The sequence below is a fragment of the Pan troglodytes genome, chromosome 7 (genome assembly GCF_028858775.2).
Source record: "Pan troglodytes isolate AG18354 chromosome 7, NHGRI_mPanTro3-v2.0_pri, whole genome shotgun sequence".
NCBI classification, from domain to species: Eukaryota; Metazoa; Chordata; class Mammalia; order Primates; family Hominidae; genus Pan; species Pan troglodytes.
This window is the reverse complement of record NC_072405.2, coordinates 26,689,918-26,712,341: the sequence shown is the minus strand read 5'-3', so window position 1 is coordinate 26,712,341 and position 22,424 is coordinate 26,689,918. Positions and strand designations below refer to the sequence as shown.

Here is a 22,424-nt window from a genome sequence, read left to right as displayed (position 1 = left end):
TAAAGGTATAGCATATACTAAATTGTTTTAACGTATACTAAATTGACCTACCCATTGCCATTACAGTATTAGAGTGTCTTGGATTTGAAAATGTTCTTCCTTTGATCAGTAAGCTTTATACTTTCATGCTACTAGTTAGCATCCCCTTCCTCCATCTTAAAGAACTCCCTTTGGAATTTTTACAATGCATGTCTAGTGGTGATAAACTAAGCCTTTGTTTGTCAGTCTTTTTCACCCATCATTTTTGAAAGACAGGATTGTTGGGTAGAGTATTCTTAATTGGATTCCCACCCCCTACTCGCCTCCACCCCGCCCCTGCAAAGTTTTGAAAATGTCATCTTACTCCTTTTTGGCCTACAAGGTTTCTGCTGAAAAATTTGTTGATAATGTCATTGGGATTCCTTTGTACATAACAATTTGCTTTTTTCTTGCTGCTTTCAAAACTCTGTTTTTCTTTAACTTTTGACAATTTGGTTATGATGTTTCTCAGTGTATTGATCTTACTTGGCATCTTTGAGCTTACTAAATCAGGATTTCTGTTTCCTTCTAAAAGCTTGAGAAGTTTCTGGCTTAATGTTACTTTCTGTATTTTTCTGGAACATCAATAATGCATATGATGGTCGGTTGATGGTATTCCATTAGTCTCTTAAAATGGCTTCACTATTTTCTATTTTTGCTCCTCAAACTGGGTGACTTTTTTTCTTTTCTTTTTTTTTTTTTTTTTGACTTAAACAACTTATTTTCTCACTGTTGTGGAGGCTAAAAAGTCCAAATCGATGTGCCAGCAGAGTCACTACCTGGCGAGGGCTGTTAAATTAAAAATTATAAGAGGCAGTTGTTTTGGACTAAGATCCTACACCAAACCCCAACAGACCAGACTAAAAATCACAATGGAGTCACTCAGGCTGAGGATCAACATCACTAAACTAAAACTAAGTTGTTACCTGACCTTCTGAGAAATCAGAAATTTTCATCTCCACTGAGCAGTAACAAGGCACCTTGCCTTGAATGGCAAGGAGGTTGAATGGGGAACTTGGATATTTATGTCCACCTGGCCGTAGAAAGGTGGCACTCCCCTTCTTCCACCAGCATGGTATCTGAGGAAGCCTCTTAAAATAAAAGATAGAAAGAGATAATAGCCAATTTCTCAAATAGGCCAGTTTGAATCTTCAATAAGCATGATGATAAAATTCCTTCTGTTTTAACCCTTAACCTGAAGTAACCTTAAGATTACTTGAATAGTTATTGTTCTATTTTTCTGCCTTAAAAGGAAAGTAAATTTGACCAATCTACTTTCCATTCATTATTTCTGCTTTTTTCTGTCCTTCTCTGTCTATAAAACTAACAACCCCTTTTGCTCAGCTCATTGGAGCACTAATTCTGTTTTATGAAATGGAGTGTTGCCTGATTCCAGAATCACAAGTAAAGCCAATTGAGATCTTTACATTTGTTGTAGTTTTGTCCTTTGACAGATCTCTTTCCTTAGGTTACAGATGGCTGCCTTCCTGCTATGTTCTCACATGGCCTTTCCTTGGTACCTGCACTGGGGAGAGAGCAATCTCTTTTCTTTTTCTTATAAAGCCACCAATCCTATCAGATTAAGACTCCACGTTTATAACCTTATTTAACCTTAAATATCTCCTAAAAGCCCTATTTCCAAACACAGTAACTTTGGGCTTTAACATATGAATGGTGGGGGAGCAGACATAATTCAGTAAATAACCAGCTGTAAACAAAGATTTATATGCAGATATTAATCTTATTTTTTAAATCTAATTTTTATTTTAAGTTCAGGGGTACATGTGCAGGTTTGTTATATAGATAAACTCGTGTCATGGGGGTTTGTTTTGCAGATTACTTTGTCACGCAGGTAGTAAGCCTGGTACGCATTATTTTTTTTTTCTGCTTCTCTCTCTCCTCCTACTCTTCACCCTCCAGTAGGCCCCAGTGTGAGTTGTTCCCCTCTATGTGTCCATGTGTTCTCATCATTTAGCTCCCACTTACAAGTAAGAACATGTGGTATTTGGTTTTCTGTTTCTGCATTGGTTTGCTAAGGATAATGGCCTCCAGCTTCATCCATGTTTCTGCAAAGGACATGATCTCATTCTTTCTTATAGCTGCATAGTATTCCATGGTGTATATGTACCACATTTTCTTTATCCAGTGTATCATTGATGGGCATTTAGGTTGATTCCATGTCTTTGCTATTGCGAATAGTGCTGCAGTGAACATACCCATGCATGTGTCTTTAGAGCAGAATGATTTATATTCCTTTGTGTATATACCCAGTAATGGGATTGCTGGGTCAAATGGTATTTCTGGTTCTTGAAACAGAAACTTGATAACTTTCAATGACCTGTCTTTGAGTTCCCTGATTCTTTCTTCTGTTTGATGTAGCCTGCTGTTGAACATCTCTATTAGATTTTTTAGTCAGAGTATTTTTCAGTTCTATAATTTCTGTCTGGTGTTTTAAAAACTTTTTAAAAATCTCTTTGTTGAAATTCGCAGTTTTGTTCCTACATTGGTCACCTAATCAGAGAGCATCTTTATGACCTTTATTCTAAATTCCCTGTCAGGTAAATTGCATATCTCCACATCACTTGGGTACAGTTTCGGAGATTTATTTTGTTTTTTTAATTGGAATATATATCTCTGTTTCATCATTTTCTTTGACTTTCTGTGTTAGTTTCTGTATGTTAGATGAGACAACTGCCTCTCCCAATCTAGTCAGCTATAATTTTGTGTCTACTGATTCCTCCTAGAGTTTGTCCACATGATGAGCATCCCACTATTACAGCTTCCACCTAAGACTACATCCTCAACCTCCTACCTCTTGAAGTAGAGGGAATTAGACATATGCAAGTCTCTCTAGACCACTGGAAAAAGGTGATTTTATACAGGTGCATAAGCATTTCCAGGAGCCTTATCCCCCAGGAGCAATGTACAGAAGGGGCTTTAAAATGCAGCTGTCTGTCACTTCCTGGAATGGGTTTATGGCACACTGTTCCAGTGGCTACTTGGTGGCCTGGTTTCCAACATGCACTGGGGAGAAAGGAGACAAATATCCCACTAGCAGCCTGAGAAGCAGGTTGGCTCTTCCTGTGCTTTCTCCCCTAACCCCAGTGATAACTGCAGATCTATTAATCCTACCTGAAAAGAGTTTGTCCACTCTTTCCACTCTTAGGACTGCATCCTAAACCTCCCAACTCTGGGGTAGAGGGGACTAGGTGTACGCAAGTCTCTCTAGGCCACAGAAAAGGCAGTTTCATATGAGCCTGCATGCACTTCCACGGACTTCATACTATGGGAGGAGTGTGGAGAAGGAACTCTAAAAATGCAGCTCCGTGTTTCTTCCCACAAAGGATTTATTTATGCCATGCATTAGGTGCTGCAACTTTTATAGCAACCACGATTAACTGAATCCTAAATACCTTCTAGCTCAAAGAACGGAAGAAGGCACATGTGAGTCTCTCTAGATTATAGGACAAAGAGGTGGTTTTCAATGGGCATCTAAGTACTTCCAGGGGCTACATCCTCTGGGTGTGGTGCAGAAAAAATACTGGAATGCACAGCTCCCATTTTTTCCTCCAGAAGGATTTTCCTGCACATTCTTTCCATGACTATTTGACAAGCTTGCTTCTAATAAATTTGCATTGGTGAGCAAATAGTAGCCCTCCAGTAATCTGAGCCATAGCTTGGCACTTCCTGAGCCTTTCTTCCAGCTCACCCCAGTAATAAATCTAGGCCTATTCATTTACCTTGAAGGAGTTAGTTCACACACCAAGAGCCACAACTTATATAGCTCCCACCAAAGCCACTGTATTCTTAATGACCTAGCTCTGGGAATCAGTGGGGCTTTCCATTCCTGAATGTCCCTAGGCCACAAAAAACAAATAGGTGGATATGACATAGGCTTACTTCCAATAGGTATCTCCCTAGGATCAGAGGCTGCCACCTGAACACCAGTATGGGTACTTGCCCCATATAATCTCCCTGGCTTTCAGCAGAGAGAGTGGCAGATAAACACACACACTCAGCTTCACCTTGAAAATAGAAGAACTGGAATATACATCCAACACCCTACCTTCCCAGTTACGTCTAGAAGGTTTGGTTTCTACCTTACTTATTTCAGAGTTCTACCAAGATATGCCACATCCTACTCTCCAGGGGGCCACCAAAAACAGAGACATGGGTTTGGAGAAACACAAAGAATTAAGAGGCATCTTAAAATCTCTGGCCAAATCAGTTGGCGAGATTCTTCTTCACTCATTTAGATTTCATTAGAGAAAAGGTAACATTGCATAATAAGGGCAGAAGGCTTCAACCTGGAACCGAAATTGTGTATTTCTGAATCTCTCTGAACGTATTTTTGCTTTTTCCATTATGTACTATATATAATCAAGAACAAAACAACTGAATTGGGTTTCAGGATACTCGTTGTGCAATATAATTTACTTGATTCATTTGTATACAACTGTATCATCATACTTGAGCCACATTTTTATCTGGTTTGTTGTTTGATTGTTTTGTTTTCATTTTTCTTTTTTGCCACCACATCCTCCTGTGATGTGATCTTGCTCAGAATGTGAGAAAATTGGGTCTGCCTAGGAGCACCAGTGGTGACCTGGCATTGCAACAAGGTAGCAGGAGAGCTGAACAAGGCTAATAGGTAAGAAAGATGACAAGCTCTCAAATATTGCTATATGTCTTTCATTTGTCCTTCCCACTGAGGCCAGATCTCCTATCCACCTCTTCCTAGGATATCTACACTCACCAGTATCTCCCAATTATTACACTGCTGCCTAAAATACTGATGCTTCAATGTAATTTATTCTCCTAATGAATATTTATTCATTCTAATGTCTGCTTTTCTCTTAAGATTATTATAGTCATCACAAGTCGAAGAGGGAGAATAGTGTTAAGAACAAATCTACAGTTTAAACTATAGCCCTGATACTGGAATTTACAAACAGAAAATCTGAGTTATGGATAAGTAAAGATTCAGATTTTGAATCACAAGGCACACTCTCAGATCCGAGACATCTGATATCCTATCAATATTTAATTAAGGAAGAAGCAGGCAGATGACAGTAGGACCAGAATTTCAAGTTACAGGAAAATAAAGCAAAATGGAAGGAGAACTTTAGGCAAATGCTGGTCCAGCAACCAAAATATTAATGATGTTATTCATCCATATAACAAATAGTTTTGAAAATTTATATCTGGCAGTGAATTATATAAATATTATTTGCATTTTATCTTTGAGGAATCAGAGCCACAGATTTTAAAAGTAATTCACCCCGTGTCCACAGGATTTCAAATCAGATCTACACAATAAAGCTCATGTTCCTTCTCTTGTGGCAAAGTATGGATGGAAGTAAAAGAATGTAACTAGGAGACAAGAAAGAGGATGAGAGGAAGACTCTATTGAGGAAAAAATGCCTAGCCCCATAATATCCTAAGTCGTCTAAAGAAAAACTTTGATTCACAATATATTAGCCAACAATGTTTTCATAAACTTTAGAGACAATGAGTTTTTCCACAATATTCTTTATTCATTTACCAGTAAAAATTTACTATGAATTCAACAATAAATCAATATTAAATGTTTTCTAGCATGAATCATTCTGCTTCCCAAGATAATCACAGGCCATCCTTAAAATGCCTTTATTTTTATTAATTTGAAAATGTGTCCTTATGTTTCTTTAAAAAGTTATTGTTTTTTAATAAATGCTGACATTTTTGTGGATGAAAGTATTTGATGTTTAGGATTTTCTTCAAAATAACGTGAGGGTAGAGAGGATATCTGATAGCATATAAGCTGATAATTAGTGAGTTGGGTGATACATACACAAGGGTTTATTTTGTTCCTTATTCTAAATAGTAAGGGATCCATCACCAGGTTTGGGCACGAGCTTTCTCCCCAAGGAAATCTTAAATATATTTTTCAGCACTTCTTCAACCTCTTCCTCAGTCAGAGTTTTAAACTCGACCAGATCTGTATTGTCTTTATAATTGAATTTTCTATAGGTGAGGATGAAGCCCACCAAACAGTAAACCCCTTCTGGGGTCTGCAAGGAACAAAGTGATGTGGTTATAAATGAAGATGTTGGAGACGTCTGCAGGTATGTATTCATAGACTCAAAATCTTCAACCGTTCGAGGTTCAAGCGTAAAGAAGTATATTTTTTGGTGTTTCTTCTTTGGCAGGAGATGAGAATTAAGAAATTCTTTGTTTGGAATATACTGCTCTCTCCTGATTTGGTCCAGGTACCAGATTCCTCTCTCTTCTGTCAAGCGGAAAATGGAAGGCACCTGAGGCTGATCCTTCCCAGAAATTAACTCTAGAGGCTGCCACATCTGGGAGGAGCTTCCAGACCCAGCATCGACAATGTAATTCCTGCCTTCAATGGTCACCTGCAGGAGAAGGTGAACCATGCCAGTGCTGTATTTGTTAGCTGGAGGGATGTAAAAATACCCTCCTAACATTGTGGTCTGAAAACCGATTGTGGTCAGAGCCCAGTACAGAAGTTGATTGACCTGGAGACACCACCCACCCCGGTTTCTTCTTACAATGTGATCAAAAATAGCCTCTAAGCCCAACTCCATGGCTTGCCCACAATGCATGTTAAGGTTCTCAAAGGGAACAGCCCGGATCTGGTGCTCAAGAATGTCAGTTAATGTTTCCAAGTCCAATTTGTTCCTAGAGTTCTTATAGCCAATTCTTTCAAAATATGCTTCAATGTCCATGATCCCCTAAGCAAGAAAAACAAAACATAAAAACATATCATATTTTAGCACTTGATTTCCTCGTGTGACTAATTATAGGTATAACGTATTTTAAATACATAAAAACACAATGGTTATAAGTATCTGTCATAGTAAATCTTTTGTTAGTATTTCTACTGCATGAATCCCTTTTACATGCATAAGTTCTCTTAGTAGTCTCAGAACCCTGTAAGGAAAGTATTATTGTATCTTCCGTCTTTTAAGCATGAGGAGTTGGAAATCCAGATTAAATAAGGAGCCAAACGGTAAACAACTTATTTGTGGTTTTCTTGGTGATGAGTAAAAAAGAGATTCCAATTGGTATCAGTTATAATAGGCTTATAAACAGTTTCTGATATAAGCAGGAGAATTATACAATAGAGTATATGGTATTCATGGTACATGACCCACTTGATTTCCCATTTAGCTGTACCTAACACAAAGCTCCTCACTCAAAAAATATATTGATTAACTCATTCATTCACTGATTGATTCAAGAAATAGTTTGCAGAATACTCTTGATGTGTTTCCTATTGTTCTAGTACTTGCTTGCCCTCAAAAATATTATATTTTAATGGGAGTTGAAGGGACACAAATAGGAAACTGAATAAATGGATAAAACATGCAGTCTGTTAGATTGTGGTAAGTGCCTGGTGAAAACAAAAAGAGGGGTTAGTGGGTGCACAGGGAGAGCACTGATTTCAAACAAGGTGGTTAAAGAAAGGCTCACTAAGACTTTAAGGATGCTAGAGAATAAGTTCTGTGGATATGTGTGAGGAGGATTGTTCCATGCAGTGGAACAGAAAGTACCAGGATCCTCAGCTGGAACCTGTCCCGAGTGTTCAGGAAACATCCAGGAAGCCAGGGTGACTGGAGCACAGTCAGTGAGAAGGGGAATGGATTGAGATGAGATCTGACAAGTAACAGTGGCCTTGGAGCCAATGCTTATATTTTGGCTTCTATTCTAAACGAGATGAGAAATCAAAGTGAGACAGGATGAGAGAAGGGTTATAAGCGGAACAGTGTTTGCCTAATCAAAGTGATCTGTCTAGCTACTGTGTGGACAATAGGCTGCCCATATTGAGCTCTATGGGCTGTCACATAAACTATGTAGGACCACTTCAAACACAACAGCTCTAGGACCAAAGCTTGGCTGATGGGTGGCATGTGACCTAAGTAGATCATTGAAACTCTATTGAGGCATTTTTGCTGAAATCTAAGCACATGTATTATGCTGCAAGGCTAGAAGCTGGGAGGATATCAACCCAAAGCTACTGGGGAGAACCCACTGAAGAACAATACTAACAAAGAATTTACTAGTAACTTGAGCAGGGGAATACGTGACTCTTAGTAACAGCACAGGAAGTTTCATGGTTTCGTCGAAGACTTTAAATACACGTTGTAGCTCAGAAGACAATGCCCCAAGGTAAAAGCTTCAGAAGTCAGTTTTTCTTTGGCCTTCTCCTGGCCTCCTATCTCTCAGTCCCAATATCCCTCAAAGCTGGCCTTACAAACTAGAATCTCTTTCCCCAAGGCAGAACCTAGAAATCAGAACTCCTTTTTCTCAAAACCAGCCACAAAGCCTAAAAATATTACTCTAATTTGCCCTCTCCCTTTCTGTGTATGAATTAGCCATAAAGAAATTATCCAACTTACCTTGTTGGATTGTAGGTCATAAGATCCCTATACCCAGAAGGAAGGAGTACATGCTCAGAGAGGTCAAGAGGAATCTAGACAGACAGGTCTTGCTGGGTTTCCCCAGTCTATTGGCATTAGGTTATGCCTTTTGCCTCAATCATATTTTTATATGTGCCCATACCTTGTCGCACCTAAGCATAAAAAGGACAATTTCCCCTGTGTGTTTGGGTCTTTATTCTGAAGACTCCAGCATACACACTCCAAACAAATCTGCATGCCTTCTCTTCAACTGATCTATCTTTTGTGAGTTGATTTTTCAGTAATCCTTCAGAGGGTTTCTGGCCCTTACTCATAGGAAGGAAAGCCAACAGCACAGAATTAAGTTATAATGGAAGAAAACATTGCTTTTTTTGAAGCTTTAAGATGAAACACTTCAGCATCAGGCTATAGCAACAGATTTAGACCTGAAGAAAAAAAAATTTGCCAGAGCCAACAAAAAGTTGAAAGAGAGAGTTAACATCTCAGCTATTCTCAAATGAAGAAAAGGCTAAAAGCAGCAGGATACACCAGAAGTTGAACTTCTGAGATATCTGAGAAGTTTCAAAAAGAAAAAAATAGCATTAAACATTAAAACTTCTTGGAATTTAATGAAGAGCAAATCAATACTTTAAGAAACCCTTATTGCTCTAACCAATGTTTTGGTTTTGTATTGTGTTTTTTTTGGTCAAAGCTCAGTTTCCAGAAAGACGACGATAAATAATTCAGTTTTAATTAAAGCCAACATAACCACAAACAAAATTTCTTTTATGAATTTGATTATACACATGCCACTTCCAACATGATTGGACTTTCCATTGTATCCTAAATTTCCCTCTTTCTTAGATTACCAGTCATCTTACTTCAGAAAAAAATATAAAATTATTTATCATACAAAATAATTCTCTTTTCTTTTTAATCTCTCTTATCACAAATACATCTTTATATCTATAACTTTCTTTACATCTCTTTCCCCTATTTACTGGTTCCTTTTTACTTTGTTTCATAAATAACCTTTGAATTAGACAAAAGTGATTTTCTTTTTAATGAGAATACATTTTTCTATTTGTCTTATATTATTTTCTTTTTTCATCAAAAACATGTCTTTGACAGACTTTATAAACAGAATTATATATCAAGTGGAATTTTTATTTTTAGTGACCTTAAACCTAGGAAACATGAAATCCTATACTGCATATCAGGTATCAGTACTTTATAGATGAAATCACTCTATAATTTTTAGGCATGTTTCTCCATATCTCTACCTAATTGGAAATGAGCCAAACTATTAATGAGTAGCTGTTCTTTAATCCAAAATAAGTTTAAGATTTTAAAGAACATAAAAGTTAACCAAAAAGCATTTATCCATCCCATTTATATTTGTTCGATTTATTCATTGTTAGCAGTTTACCTAGATTGCTTTCAGAACTGAGACATTAGACAAAACTAGTCACATTTAAAGTTATTTCCTTGCTAACTATTTTATAGCCTGTGAATATCAGGTGTTCACCCAAGTATAAACCTTAAACGTATTTTTTTACAGATAGCTCAGGATTTAGCTGTTTTTATGAAACGAATAATATTAAGCTAGTCTTATTTATTAAAAAAATTACAGGCTGGGTGCATTGGTTCATGCCTGTCATCCCAGCACTTTGGGAAGCCAAGGTGGGCAGATCACGAGGTCAGGGGTTCGAGACCATCCTGACCAACGTGGTGAAACCCCGTCTCTATTAAAAATACAAAAATTAGGCGGGTGTGGTCATGCACAGCTGTAATCCCAGCTACTCAGGAGGCTGACGCAGGAGAATCACTTGAACCCTGGAGGCAGGCACTCCAGCCTGGCTGACAGAGTGAGACTCGGTCTCAAAAAAACAAAAAAAAATTTTTTAGATTTTAAAGATTGTTTTAAGTTAAAAATGTGGACAAAACTAAAGGTTTATGAAAGATTGATCATTGATCTTGTAAAAGGAATTCTATATATAAGCCAGCTGGCTAAAAGTTGAAAGGGATTATTTAGTTTTTGCATAAATTAAACCTTAAAATAAAAAGCATACTAATTCAGGGACAGAATCTAGGCCCTTATGTCTAAATATCAGGGTTTTATTAGAATACTAATCTGCTCTTTTATGGAAAATTATAAAATGTTGTAAAAGATTTATAAAAATCTCTACCTTGTGTTACAACTAATTAAATAGATTTGTTTGTAAGATTTTATTAATGCTAACTTTAGCATTAATAATAAGCTATGCAATGGTAAAATTTAGATTTCCTTTGAATAAGATTTTCTTTTAATATTAAGAGATAGTGAAAGATTTTTGCTTACCTTTTGAGAAAACTGCAAAAAAAAAAAAAAAAAGATGGGTTGGGGAAGAGAGACAAATTTAGTTGGCCTCACGCTGCCTTTATTAGGTCTTATTGTTTGTGAAAGTGAGTCCTCTCTCTCAAAGAGTGAAGGTTTTTACTTTTTGAAATCTTTGAGTTATCACTTTGCCTAAATGAATGACTTATTTTACAATGACCTGTTTGGTGATTGTAATTTGTTTTTCCACCGCGATATCTGTCTCTATCTAAATACCCATAACCCAAATCTCTCCAAAGCTATTACCTTGGCTTTTAATATGTGAAACTTGTTTTAAGTTTCAAAGTGGGGACTGAAGAAAATCAAACTTTCCAAAATCAAATTCTAAATTCAGTCTTGTTGTTGACCTCATTATCTTTTTTGATATTAAGTCCCCTGAAGCCAAAAACAGACATATTCGGTGTATTTGGCATGTTAAAATCATATAGGAGACATTGTCAAATATGAAATGGTGTTCAACTTTATTTGGTCTACATTTATATTAAACCTGTTACTAGTATGTTTTTCAACATTGCGTGATATTCCTATCATTCTGATGTCTTTATATATGTTATTGGTATTTATAATTATTATGTTAAATTGTTATATGCCACAGAAATAACCAAATTTCCTTGTTAAGTGTGTCCTTGACCATGGCTGTCCTAAGACTTCTGTCATTGACAGTTGTTCTACTTTGGTGCTTTTAAAAAGGTGGTTTGCAATTAGCTATAGGACTCTAAGGGGTGCTTTTGAATGAAGCTTTATGATGACTTTGGAGATTGTGCCACTGGTATAGAGAAAAAAAACTCCCAGGACTCTCATGGAGAACTAATATGTTCATGAAGATTGCTCACCCAATATCTAACAGAATAGGAGTTAATTGCATGGACTGAAATAACAGAAGACTGAAATAATCTTTTTATGGGTTTTGTTGAAACATTGCCACTTTTGTTTTTCAGAGTCAAAATTTTTTTCTTTTTAGACATTTACAGCTTTTAATATTTGTGTAAAGTATATTCTTGTGAGCAAAATTTGAAGCATATTTCCTTCTATCTGCCTGATTTCTCTGAAATTTGGAAACTCTTAGTGATTATTGCTAATTTATGGGAATATAATTATTTGCATAAATTCAGTTAGAATCTATTTTGTTTTGTAACAGGCCACAAGTGGAGACAAAAATCAAGGATTTGACTGGAATGCCCTATTTTTAAGAAATTGATATTGGGACTTTATAAAGCTGATAATAGCCCTGTGGATAAAACTGGCCTCACAGCTTGTCTATGCAGTTCCTTTACAGGTTCCTTTACAGGTTTCTGGCCTGTAATGGGTAAAAGAAGGTCACATTCTGACAGGCCCAGGAACCCCAAGTTATTTTGGGACCTTGAGGGAGAATTCACTTAATTCATACAGGTATCTCGTAGAAACAGATAAATCCTTGGTTGGGCTCAGGATGCTTTTAAGAGGTCTAATATGAGATTCTTTATGAAAAAGAATGTTCCAGCAAAGCCATTTTTTAAAAAGGAGCCTATATAGTAAATAATTATTCTTGCTGCACTTTATGCAAATAATCAGACCAAGTATAGTAACAAAACTTATTTTGCAAATAAATCAGTTCTACTGTGTGTCAGGCCTCTGAGCCTAAGCTAAGCCATCATATCCCCTGTGACCTGCATGTACACATCCAGATGGCCGGTTCCTGCCTTAACTGATGACATTCCACCACAAAAGAAGGGAAAATGGCCTGTTCTTGCCTTGACTGATGACTTTGTCTTGTGAAATTCCTTCTCCTGGCTCATCCTGGCTCAAAAGCTCCCCTACTGAGCACCTTGTGACCCCCACTCTGCCCGCCAGAGAACAACCCCCCTTTGACTGTAATTTTCCTTTATCCACCCAAGTCCTATAAAACGGCCCCACCCTTATCTCCCTTCACTGACTCTCTTTTCGGACTCAGTCTGCCTGCACCCAGGTGAAATAAACAGCCATGTTGCTCACACAAAGCCTGTTTGGTGGTCTCTTCACACAGACATGCATGAAATTTGGTGCCATGACTCGGATCGGGGGACCTCCCTTGGGTGATCAATCCCCTGTCCTCCTGCTCTTTGCTCCGTGAGAAAGATCCACCTATGACCTTAGGTCCTCAGACCAACCAGCCCAAGAGACATCTCACCAATTTCAAATCCGGTAAGCAGCCTCTTTTTACTGTCCTCTCCAACCTCCCTCGCTATCCCTCAACCTCTTTGTCCTTTCAATCTTGGCGCCACACTTCAATCTCTCCCTTCTTTTAATTTCAGTTCCTTTCATTTTCTGGTAGAGACAAAGGAGAGACGTTTTATCTGTGGACCCAAAACTCTGGCACCAGTCACGGACTGGGAAGGCAGCCTTCCCTTGGTGTTTAATTATTGCAGGGACGCCTCTCTGATTATTCAGCCACATTTCAGAGGTGTCAGACCATGCAGGGATGGCTGCCTTGGTCCTTCACCCTTAGCGGCAAGTCTCGCTTTTCTAGGGGAGGGGCAAGTACCCCAACCCCTTCTCTCCATGTCTCTACCCCTTTTCCGCCTTTCTGGGGGGCAAGAAACCCCCAACCCCTTCTCCTTCACCCTTAGCGGCAAGTCCTGCTTTTCTAGGGGAGGGGCAAGTACTCCAACCTCGTATCTCTGTGCCCCAATCCCTTATTTCCACGCCCCAACCTCTTATATCTCTGCACCCTGATCCCTTATTTCTGTGCCCCAAGCTCATATCTCTGTGCCCCGATCCCTTACTTCCGTGCCCCAACCTCTTATATCTCTGCACCCTGATCCCTTATTTCTGCACCCTGACCTCGTATCTCTGCGGCCTGACCCCTTTCCCACTTCTCTGGAAGGTAAGAACCCCTGAACTGCTTCCCTCCGTGTCTCTACTCTCCCTTTTCTTTAAACTTGCCTTCTTCACTATAGGCAACCTTCCACCCTCCATTCCTCCTTCTTCTCCCTTAGCCTGTGTTCTTAAGAACATAAAACCTCTTCAACTCTCACCTGACCTAAAACCTAAATGCCTTATTTTCTTCTACAATGCTGCTTGACCCCAGTACAAACTCGACAGTAGTTCTAAATGGCCAGAAAACGGCACTTTCGATTTCTCCATCCCATAAGACCTAAATAATTTTTGTCGAAAAATAGGAAAATAGTCTGAGGTGCCTGACATCCAGGCACTCTTTTACACATCAGTCCCTCCCTAGTCTCTGTTCCCAATGCAACTACTCCCAAATCTTCCTTCTTTCCCTCCTGCCTGTCCACTCAGTCCCAACCCCAAGCATCACTAAGTTTTTCTAATCTTCCTTTTCTACAAACCCATCTGACCTCTCCCCTCCTCGCCAGGCCAAGCTAGGTCCCAATTCTTCCTAAGCCTCTGCTCCTCCACCCTATAATCCTTTTATCACCTCGCCTCCTAACACCCGGTCTGGCTTACAGTTTTGTTCCGCAACTAGCCCTCCCCCACCTGCCCAGCAATTTCCTTTTAAGAAGGTGGCTGGAGCTAAAGGCATAGTCAAGGTTAATGCTCCTTTTTCTTTATCCGACCTCTCCCAAATCAGTTAGCGTTTAGACTCTTTTTCATCAAATATAAAAAACCCAGCCCAGTTCATGGGTCGTTCGGCAGCAACCCTGAGATGCTTTACAGCCCTAGGCTCTAAAAGGTCAAAAGGCCGTCTTATTCTCAATATACATTTTATTACCCAATCTGCCCCTGACGTTAAATAAAACTGCAAAAATTAAATTCCGGCCCTCAAACCCTACAACAGGATTTAATTAACCTTGCCTTCAAGGTGTACAATAATAGAAAAAAGTTGCAATTCCTTGCCTCCACTGTGAGACAAACCCCAGCCACATCTCCAGCACACAAGAACTTCCAAACGCCTGAACCACAGTGGCCAGGCATTCCTCCAGAACCTCCTCCCCCAGGAGCTTGCTACAAGTGCCAGAAATCTGACCACCAGGCCAAAGAATGCCTGCAGCCCAAGATTCCTCCTAAGCCACGTCCCATCTGTGTAGGACCCCAGTGGAAATCGGACTGTTCAACTCACTTGGCAACCATTCCCAGAGCCCCTGGAACTCTGGCCCAAGGCTTTCTGACTGACTCCTTCCCAGATCTTCTCGGCTTAGCAGCTGAAGACTGACACTGCCGGATCACCTCGGAAGCCTACAGGACCATCACAGACACTCTAAGTAACTCTCACAGTGGAAGGTAAGTCCGTCCCCTTCTTAGTCAATACAGAGGCTACCTGCTCCACATTACCTTCTTTTCAAAGGCCTGTTTCCCTTGCCTCCATAACTCTTGTGGGTATTGACGGCCAGGCTTCTAAACCTCTTAAAACTCCCCAACTCTAGTGCCAACTTAGACAATACTCTTTTAAGCACTCCTTTTTAGTTATCCCCACCTGCCCAGTTCCCTTATTAGGCTGAGACACTTTAACTAAATTATCTACTTCCCTGACTATTCCTGGACTACAGCTACATCTCATTGCCGCCCTTCTTCCCAATCCAAAGCCTCCTCTGCATCCTCCTCTTGTATCCCCACACCTTAACTCACAAGTATAAGACACCTCTACTCCCTCCTTGGCGACCGATCATGCACCCCTTACTATCTCATTAAAACCTAATCACCCTTACCCCGCTCAATGCCAAGATCCCATCCCACAGCATGCTTTAAAAGGATTAAAGCCTGTTATCACTTGCCTGCTACAGCATGGCCTTTTAAAGCCTATAAACTCTCCTTACAATTCCCCCATTTTACCTGTCCTAGAACCAGACAAGCCTTACAAGTTAGTTCAGGATCTGTGCCTTATCAACCAAATTGTTTTGCCTATCCACCCCGTGGTGCCAAACCCATATACTCTCCTATCCTCAATACCTCCCTCTACAACCCATTATTCTGTTCTAGATCTCAAACATGCTTTCTTTACTATTCCTTTGCACCCTTCATCCCAGCCTCTCTTTGCTTTCACTTGGACTGACCCTGACACCCATCAGGCTCAGCAAATTACATAAGCTGTACTGTCGCAAGGCTTCACAGACATCCCCCATTACTTCCGTCAAGCCGAAATTTCTTCCTCATCTGTTACCTGTCTCGGCATAATTCTTATAAAAACATACTTGCTCTCCCTGCCGATCGTGTCTGACGGATCTCTCAAACCCCAACACCTTCTACATCCTAGGCATAGTTAAGATACTTTCGACTTTAGATACCTGGTTTTGCCATCCTAACGAAACCATTATATAAACTCACAAAAAGAAACCTAGTTGACCCCATAGATCCTAAATCCTTTCCCCACTCCTTTTTCTGTTCCTTGAAGACAGCTTTAAAGACTGCCCCCACCTGAGCTCTCCCTGACTCATCCCAACCTTTTTCATCACACACAGCCGAAGTGCAGGGCTGTGCAGTCAGAATTCTTACACAAGGACCAGCATCACATCCTGTAGCCTTTTTGTCCAAACAACTTGACCTTACTGTTTTCCGCTGGCCATGATGTCTCTGTGCAGTGGCTGCTGCCACCCTAATACTTTCAGAGGCCCTTAAAGTCACAAACTATGTCCAACTTACTCTCTACAGCTCTCATAATTTCCAAAATCTATTTTCTTCCTTACACCTGACGCATATACTTTCTGCTCTCCGGCTCCTTCATCTCTCTGACCCACCTGACGTTCACCCCATTTCCCCACGTTTCCTTCTTCCCTGTTTCTCACCCTGATCACACTTAGTTTACTGATGGCAGTTCCACAAGGCCTAATCGCCACACACCAGCAAAGGCAGGCTATGCTATAATACAAGCCACTAGCCCGCCTCTTAGAACCTCTCATTTCCTTTCCATCATGGAAATCTATCCTCAAGGAAATAACTTCTCAGTGTTCCATCTGCTATTCTACTACTCCTCAGGGATTATTCAGGCCCCCTCCCTTCCCTACACATCAAGCTCAGGGATTTGCCCCCACCCAAGACTGGCAAATTAGCTTTATTCAACATGCCCCGAGTCAGGAAACTAAAATACCTCTTAGTCTAAGTAGACACTTTCACTGAATAAGTAAAGGCCTTTCCTACAGGGTCTGACAAGGCCACCGTAGTCATTTCTTCCCTTCTGTCAGACATAATTCCTCAGTTTGGCCTTCCCACCTCTATACAGTCCGATAGCAGACCAGCCTTTATTAGTCAAATCAGCCAAGCATTTTTTCAGGCTCTTAGTATTCAGTGAAACCTTTATATCCCTTACAGTCCTCAGTCTTCAGGAAAAGTAGAACAGACTAATGGTCTTTTAAAAACACACCTCACCAAACTCAGCCACCAACTTAAAAAGGACTGGACAATACTTTTACCACTTTCCCTTCTCAGAAGTCAGACCTGTCCTCAGAATGCTACAGGGTACAGCCCATTTGAGCTCCTGTATAGACGCTCCTTTTTATTAGGCCCCAGTCTCATTTCAGATACCAGACCAACTTAGACTGCCCCCAAAAAACTTATCATCCCTACTGTCTTCTGTCTAGTCATACTCCTTTTCACCATTCTCAACTACTCATACATGCCCTGCTCTTGTTTACACTGCCGGTTTACACTGTTTCTCCAAGCCATCACAGCTGATATCTCCTGGTGCTATCCCCAAACTGCCACTCTTAACTCTTGAAGTAAATAGTTAAGTAACTCTTGAAGTAAATCTTTGCTGGCAGGGCTATGCTGAATCTCCTTAGGCACTCTCTGATCAGATGTCCTGGGTCCTCCCAATTCTTAGACCTTTTATACCTGTTTTTCTCCTTCTCTTATTCCATTTAGTTTTTCAATTCATACAAAACCATATCCAGGCCATCACCAATAATTCTACATGACAAATGTTTCTTCTAACAACCCCACAATATCACCCCTTACCACAAAATCTTCCTTCAGCTTAATCTCTCCCACTCTAGGTTCCCACGCCACCCCTAATCCCGCTTGAAGCAGCCCTGAGAAACATCGCCCATTATCTCTCCACACCACCCCCCAAAATTTTCACCATCCCAACACTTTACCACTATTTCATTTTATTTTTCTTATTAATATAAGAAGACAGGAATGTCAGGCCTTTGAGCCCAAGCTAAGCCAGCATATCCCCTGTGACCTACACATACACATCCAGATGGCCGGTTCCTGCCTTAACTGATGACACTCCACCACAAAAGAAGTGAAATCCTGCCTTAACTGATGACACTGTCTTGTGAAATTCCTTCTGCTGGCTCATCCTGGCTCAGTAGCTCCCCTACTGAGCACCTTGTGACCCCCCCACTCTGCCTGCCAGAGAACAACCCCCCTTTGACTGTACTTTTCCTTTATCTATCCAAATCCTATAAAACTGCCCCACCCTTATCTCCCTTCGCTGACTCTCTTTTAGGGCTCAGCCCGCCTGCACCCAGGTGAAATAAATAGCCATGTTGCTCACACAGAGTCTGTTTGGTGGTCTCTTCACACGGATGTGCATGAAACTATGTCTTTCATAAAATTGAAGAACTGGAAGCAGAGATATTATGTTTCAAAAACTATAGTATATCTGTTAGTATCTTCTAGCCTTGCCCATTGTTTTTTCAGTTTTTATTATTTTTTACAAGTTAGACCAAATCCTGAATTTTTTCTGGCTACAAGTCTGCAAAGTAACATTTTCAACGTTTTCTCCCATTTTTCTTACTTGAATTCACTAGAAATTAAAACTGGGGTTTTCTTAAAGTCTTGCAAACTGAAGGTATCAGGAGAAAATAACAGTAACTTATAAACAACCTTCATGCATATCTGCTGATGCGAGGCCTTCTCAGAAAGTTCAGTTGAACACCTGGTTTGAACTTCCAGGGAAATCTGGGACATTGCCACTGCAATATGAAGATGCCTCAGAGAAAAAGCTATAGACTAGCTTTTCTAGATATATAGACTACTCCAGATAGTAACATTTATTTATTTATTTATTTCTGTTTCTACAGAAATGCCTCCTACTAGAAATCTGATTGCCTACATTACGTCTAGAGGCCTAAACCATTTGCAGTCCCACCTCCTGGAATGGGACGTAGATATTTAACTGAACTGATCTCGCCTCAAAACCAAGGGACTGCCTAAAGAAAATATGGAATGATATATTTAAATTTGCTCATTTATATTTATCCCAAATGTGTTTTTCCACTGCTATGACTGTCTCTATCTAAACACCTCTAACTTAAATCTCCCCAAAGCTATTACCTTGGCTTTTAGTATGTGAAACTTGTTTTAAATTTCAAAGTGGGGACTGAAGTAAATCAAAATATTTTACCCTCAAATATATTTCTTTGACATATTTAAAAATGGTTTCCACTGGCCAACAAGCAGAAGTGGCATTGCAAAACTGTCTTAACTGAGGAAAATTTGCGTCTGTGGACAATGTCCCTTAATGCAGCCATGCCCTCTCCTGTTTCTAAGCCTTTCCCAGGATCCAGAGCGATTGAGAGTCTGACACCTTTAAAGATCTGGATAGAAACATTTACCATCTATTGCTTCTGAGAAAAGGTTCGTCTACATAACAAGGCCACCTTTGTTAGCCGAGCTTCTTCCTTCCTCTCTCTCTTAACCTGTGTTGCCACTAAAACTAATTTACCTGTTTCTGGCCATGCTTTGAGTCTCCACTCTTTACTGTGGCCTCGGAATAATACATGAGTTTCTGTAACTTATTAGGAAGTTGGGTCTTCATTCTCAAGTTTCCCAAGTGTGGTGGTTAATATTGAGTGTCAACTTGATTGGATTGAAGGATTCAAAGTATTGTTCCTGGGTGTGTCTGTGAGGGTGTTGCCAAAGGAAATTAACATTTGAGTCAGTGGACTGGGAAAGGGAGGCCCACCCTCAATCTGGGTGGGCACCATCTAATCAGCTGCCAGCACAGCCAGAATGAAAGTAGGCAGAAAAATGTGGAAAGACTAGACTGGCTTAGTCTCCCAGCCTACATCTTTCTCCTGTGCTGGATGCTTCCTGCCCTCAAACATCAAACTCCAAGTTCTTCAGCCTTTGGACTCCTGGACCTTTGACCACAGACTGAAGGCTGCACTGTCGGCTTCCCTACTTTTGAGGTTTTGGGACTCAGACTGGCTTCCTTGCTCCTCAGCTTGCAGACAGCCTATTGTGGGATGTCACCTTGTGATCATGTGACTCACTACTCCTTAATAAACTCCCCTTTATGTATACATCTATCCTATTAGTTCTGGCCCTCTAAAGGGTCCTGGCTAATAGACCATGTATATACATTAAATAAATTTGTACTCCCTTTCCCCTATTAATCAACCTGTCACATGACAGTGACTTTTAGTGAAGCTTTAGGGGGCCAACAGCCTATGGCCCCCACATAAGGTATACATTGGCTCTGCCTGAAAATCAGACATATTGAAGTAGGAGAGCTTACAGGACAAAGGTGGATTCAAAGATTTTGTGATTGGCAATTTGTTGAAGAGTTAAGTTTTGTCTAAAGACTTGTGGTCAGTACAATTAAATGTTTGAGTTAAAAGGGCTTGTGGGAACCATGGTTTATGTCATGTAGATGAAACCTCCAGCTAGCAGCCTTAGAGAAAACAGATGGTAAATATCTCTTTTCAGATTTTTAAGGTGTCAGACTCTCATTTATTCTCTCTTCAATCAGAGCAGAGCCAGAAACCAGCAAATTTCCCCATAAAAGATGGTTTTGCAAGACCATTTCAATATGTGTCAAAGAAATATATTTTGGGGATTAAATATATTGATTTCCTTCAGGGTCTGCTATTGTCATGTGATGCTAAACCAGAGTCAGATTGGAATTTGGTATCTTATTCCCACAAACAGTCCATTTTGACAGTCTTATGATCACTGTTTCAATGTTAATGCTGGTCAGTTGTGCCTGAACTCCAAAAGGGAGTGTGTATAATGAGGTGTGTCTGACCTCCCTTTCCATTATGGCCTGGAATTTAGTTTTCCAGGTTTCTCTGGGGTCGCCAACGACAAGAGGGGATCCATTCGGTCAGTAGGAGGACTTGATCTTATTTTTGATTTATACCCCACTTTCAAAGTACACTGCAAATTACTTACAAAGTTCTACTTACTTTGGCCAGCAACCAGGAACTAGGCTGAATGCAATCCTCTTGCTTCCAAGGTCTGTAATAAAGTGCTCTTCCTTCCAAAGTCTGCAAGGGAAGTGATCTCACTGGAATTCCGTATCACCCTGACCCCAGAGTCTAGTTAGGATCACCTCAGGGATCTCTGGGAAATGTAGTTGCAGGGCCTCAGGTTGCCTCTGTGAATCTCTTACGCAAATCTTTTCGTTAAAAATGGTGTGGATAATTATATTATCTGATGATACCCATGCCACAGGCTAGGAGAGCTGTGACCTTGTATTTCACCTAGTTCTTGCTCTCTGGAAGTCTGATGCCAGACTTCCCATGTGTGATATAGAAGGTGAGAGCTTGAAACAGGTCAAGGAACAGCAGAACCAATAACTTAGAAGCGGCAGAAGAGGAAGATGAAAGGTTTTAGTCATACTCTCAGTTTATGGCACACTTTCATCACTTCCTATAAGGCCTCTCTTTTTCTTCTGCCTCTTTTCATCTCTCATCCTCACTCTCATTCACTTCTCTACCCAAAGGTAACACACAATGTGTCGGAAATAACTCTATGCATGTGGTATAAGTGTCACATGTATCATATGGCTTTGTTTCTGCTTTTTTAGTTGACATTAACATTAATGTAAATTTTTATTTCTCCTAGCCTGTGGCATGGGTATCATCAGATAATATAATTATCCACACCATATTTAATGAAAAGATTTGTGTAAATTTTTATTTACATTAATATTAATATAAAATATAAACATTGTATATAATGTTTTTTGACACATAACAATTGTATATATTTATTTGGTAGTGTGTGATGTTCTGATACATGCAGACATTGTGTAAAGATCAAATCATGGTAATTAGCATGTCTGTCACCTCAAACATTTACCATCGCTTTGTCATGAGAACATTCAAAATCCTTCCTTCTAGCTTTTTTCTAGCTTCCATACCCTCTTTTCTCTCCAGTAACAACTCTTAACTTTCTACTACTCTAACTATTCTACTCTTAACTTCTATGAGCTCAATTACTTTTAGATTCCACATATGAGTGAGATGTGCAGTTTTCATGATGTAATTGTTGCCTTTAGCACCTACTGTTCCAGTACATACCTCTGGCATGCTGCCACATGAACTCGGGACTCTCTGCGGGAAGGCTTTCTTTTGGCCTGTGCTTGGGCAGATGGACTACAAATTAAAGCACCTGGGACCAGCACTCAGCCCACATGATGGGAACTGGAGACTAAATATCCTTGTGTTCTACATGCTAAGGTGGGATTACTCTTAGGCATGTACAAAACTGCCTCCTGGTGTTGTCTACTGGGATTATGCTCCCTTTCTTTACAGGCAACCTGCCAACAAGGCACCTTTTTATTGATTCTCAAGGTGTCCTGGGTTCACTGTTATACTCCCGCACTGGTGATTCCTTAAATCATCTCCTAAATCAAAATAAGCCACTGGAATACAAATATTTGTCTTGGGGCCTGGTTTTAGAGAAACCCAACCTAAGTCTCTTTAACTTACCAGTTCCACTTGTGAAGGACATTTGATTGCCTCCTACTCCGG

General features: G+C 40.0%; 1 protein-coding gene across 2 annotated transcripts; it reads right to left on the bottom strand.

Moving 5' to 3' along the window:
- Positions 1-5,534: 5,534 nt before the first annotated feature.
- NAT2 (N-acetyltransferase 2) lies at positions 5,535-20,933 on the bottom strand. Of its 2 annotated transcripts, none has more exons than XM_001146758.5 (2): positions 20,853-20,933; positions 5,535-6,755 (listed from the first exon to the last, which is right to left on the bottom strand). In XM_001146758.5, exon 2 carries the CDS (start codon positions 6,747-6,749, stop codon positions 5,877-5,879), a length of 873 nt encoding a protein of 290 aa, XP_001146758.1. In that variant the 5' UTR covers positions 6,750-6,755; positions 20,853-20,933; the 3' UTR covers positions 5,535-5,876. The 2 variants fall into 2 exon arrangements, with proteins under 2 accessions (XP_001146758.1, XP_054513227.1); XM_054657252.2 differs by lacking the exon at positions 20,853-20,933 and adding an exon at positions 14,840-14,945 and having other exon boundaries at positions 5,763-6,755.
- Positions 20,934-22,424: the final 1,491 nt, after the last annotated feature.

Bases quoted from the DNA above. Each gene is read 5' to 3' on its own strand.
- NAT2 (XM_001146758.5), bottom strand. From the start codon at position 6,749: ATGGACATTGAAGCATATTTTGAAAGAATTGGCTATAAGAACTCTAGG.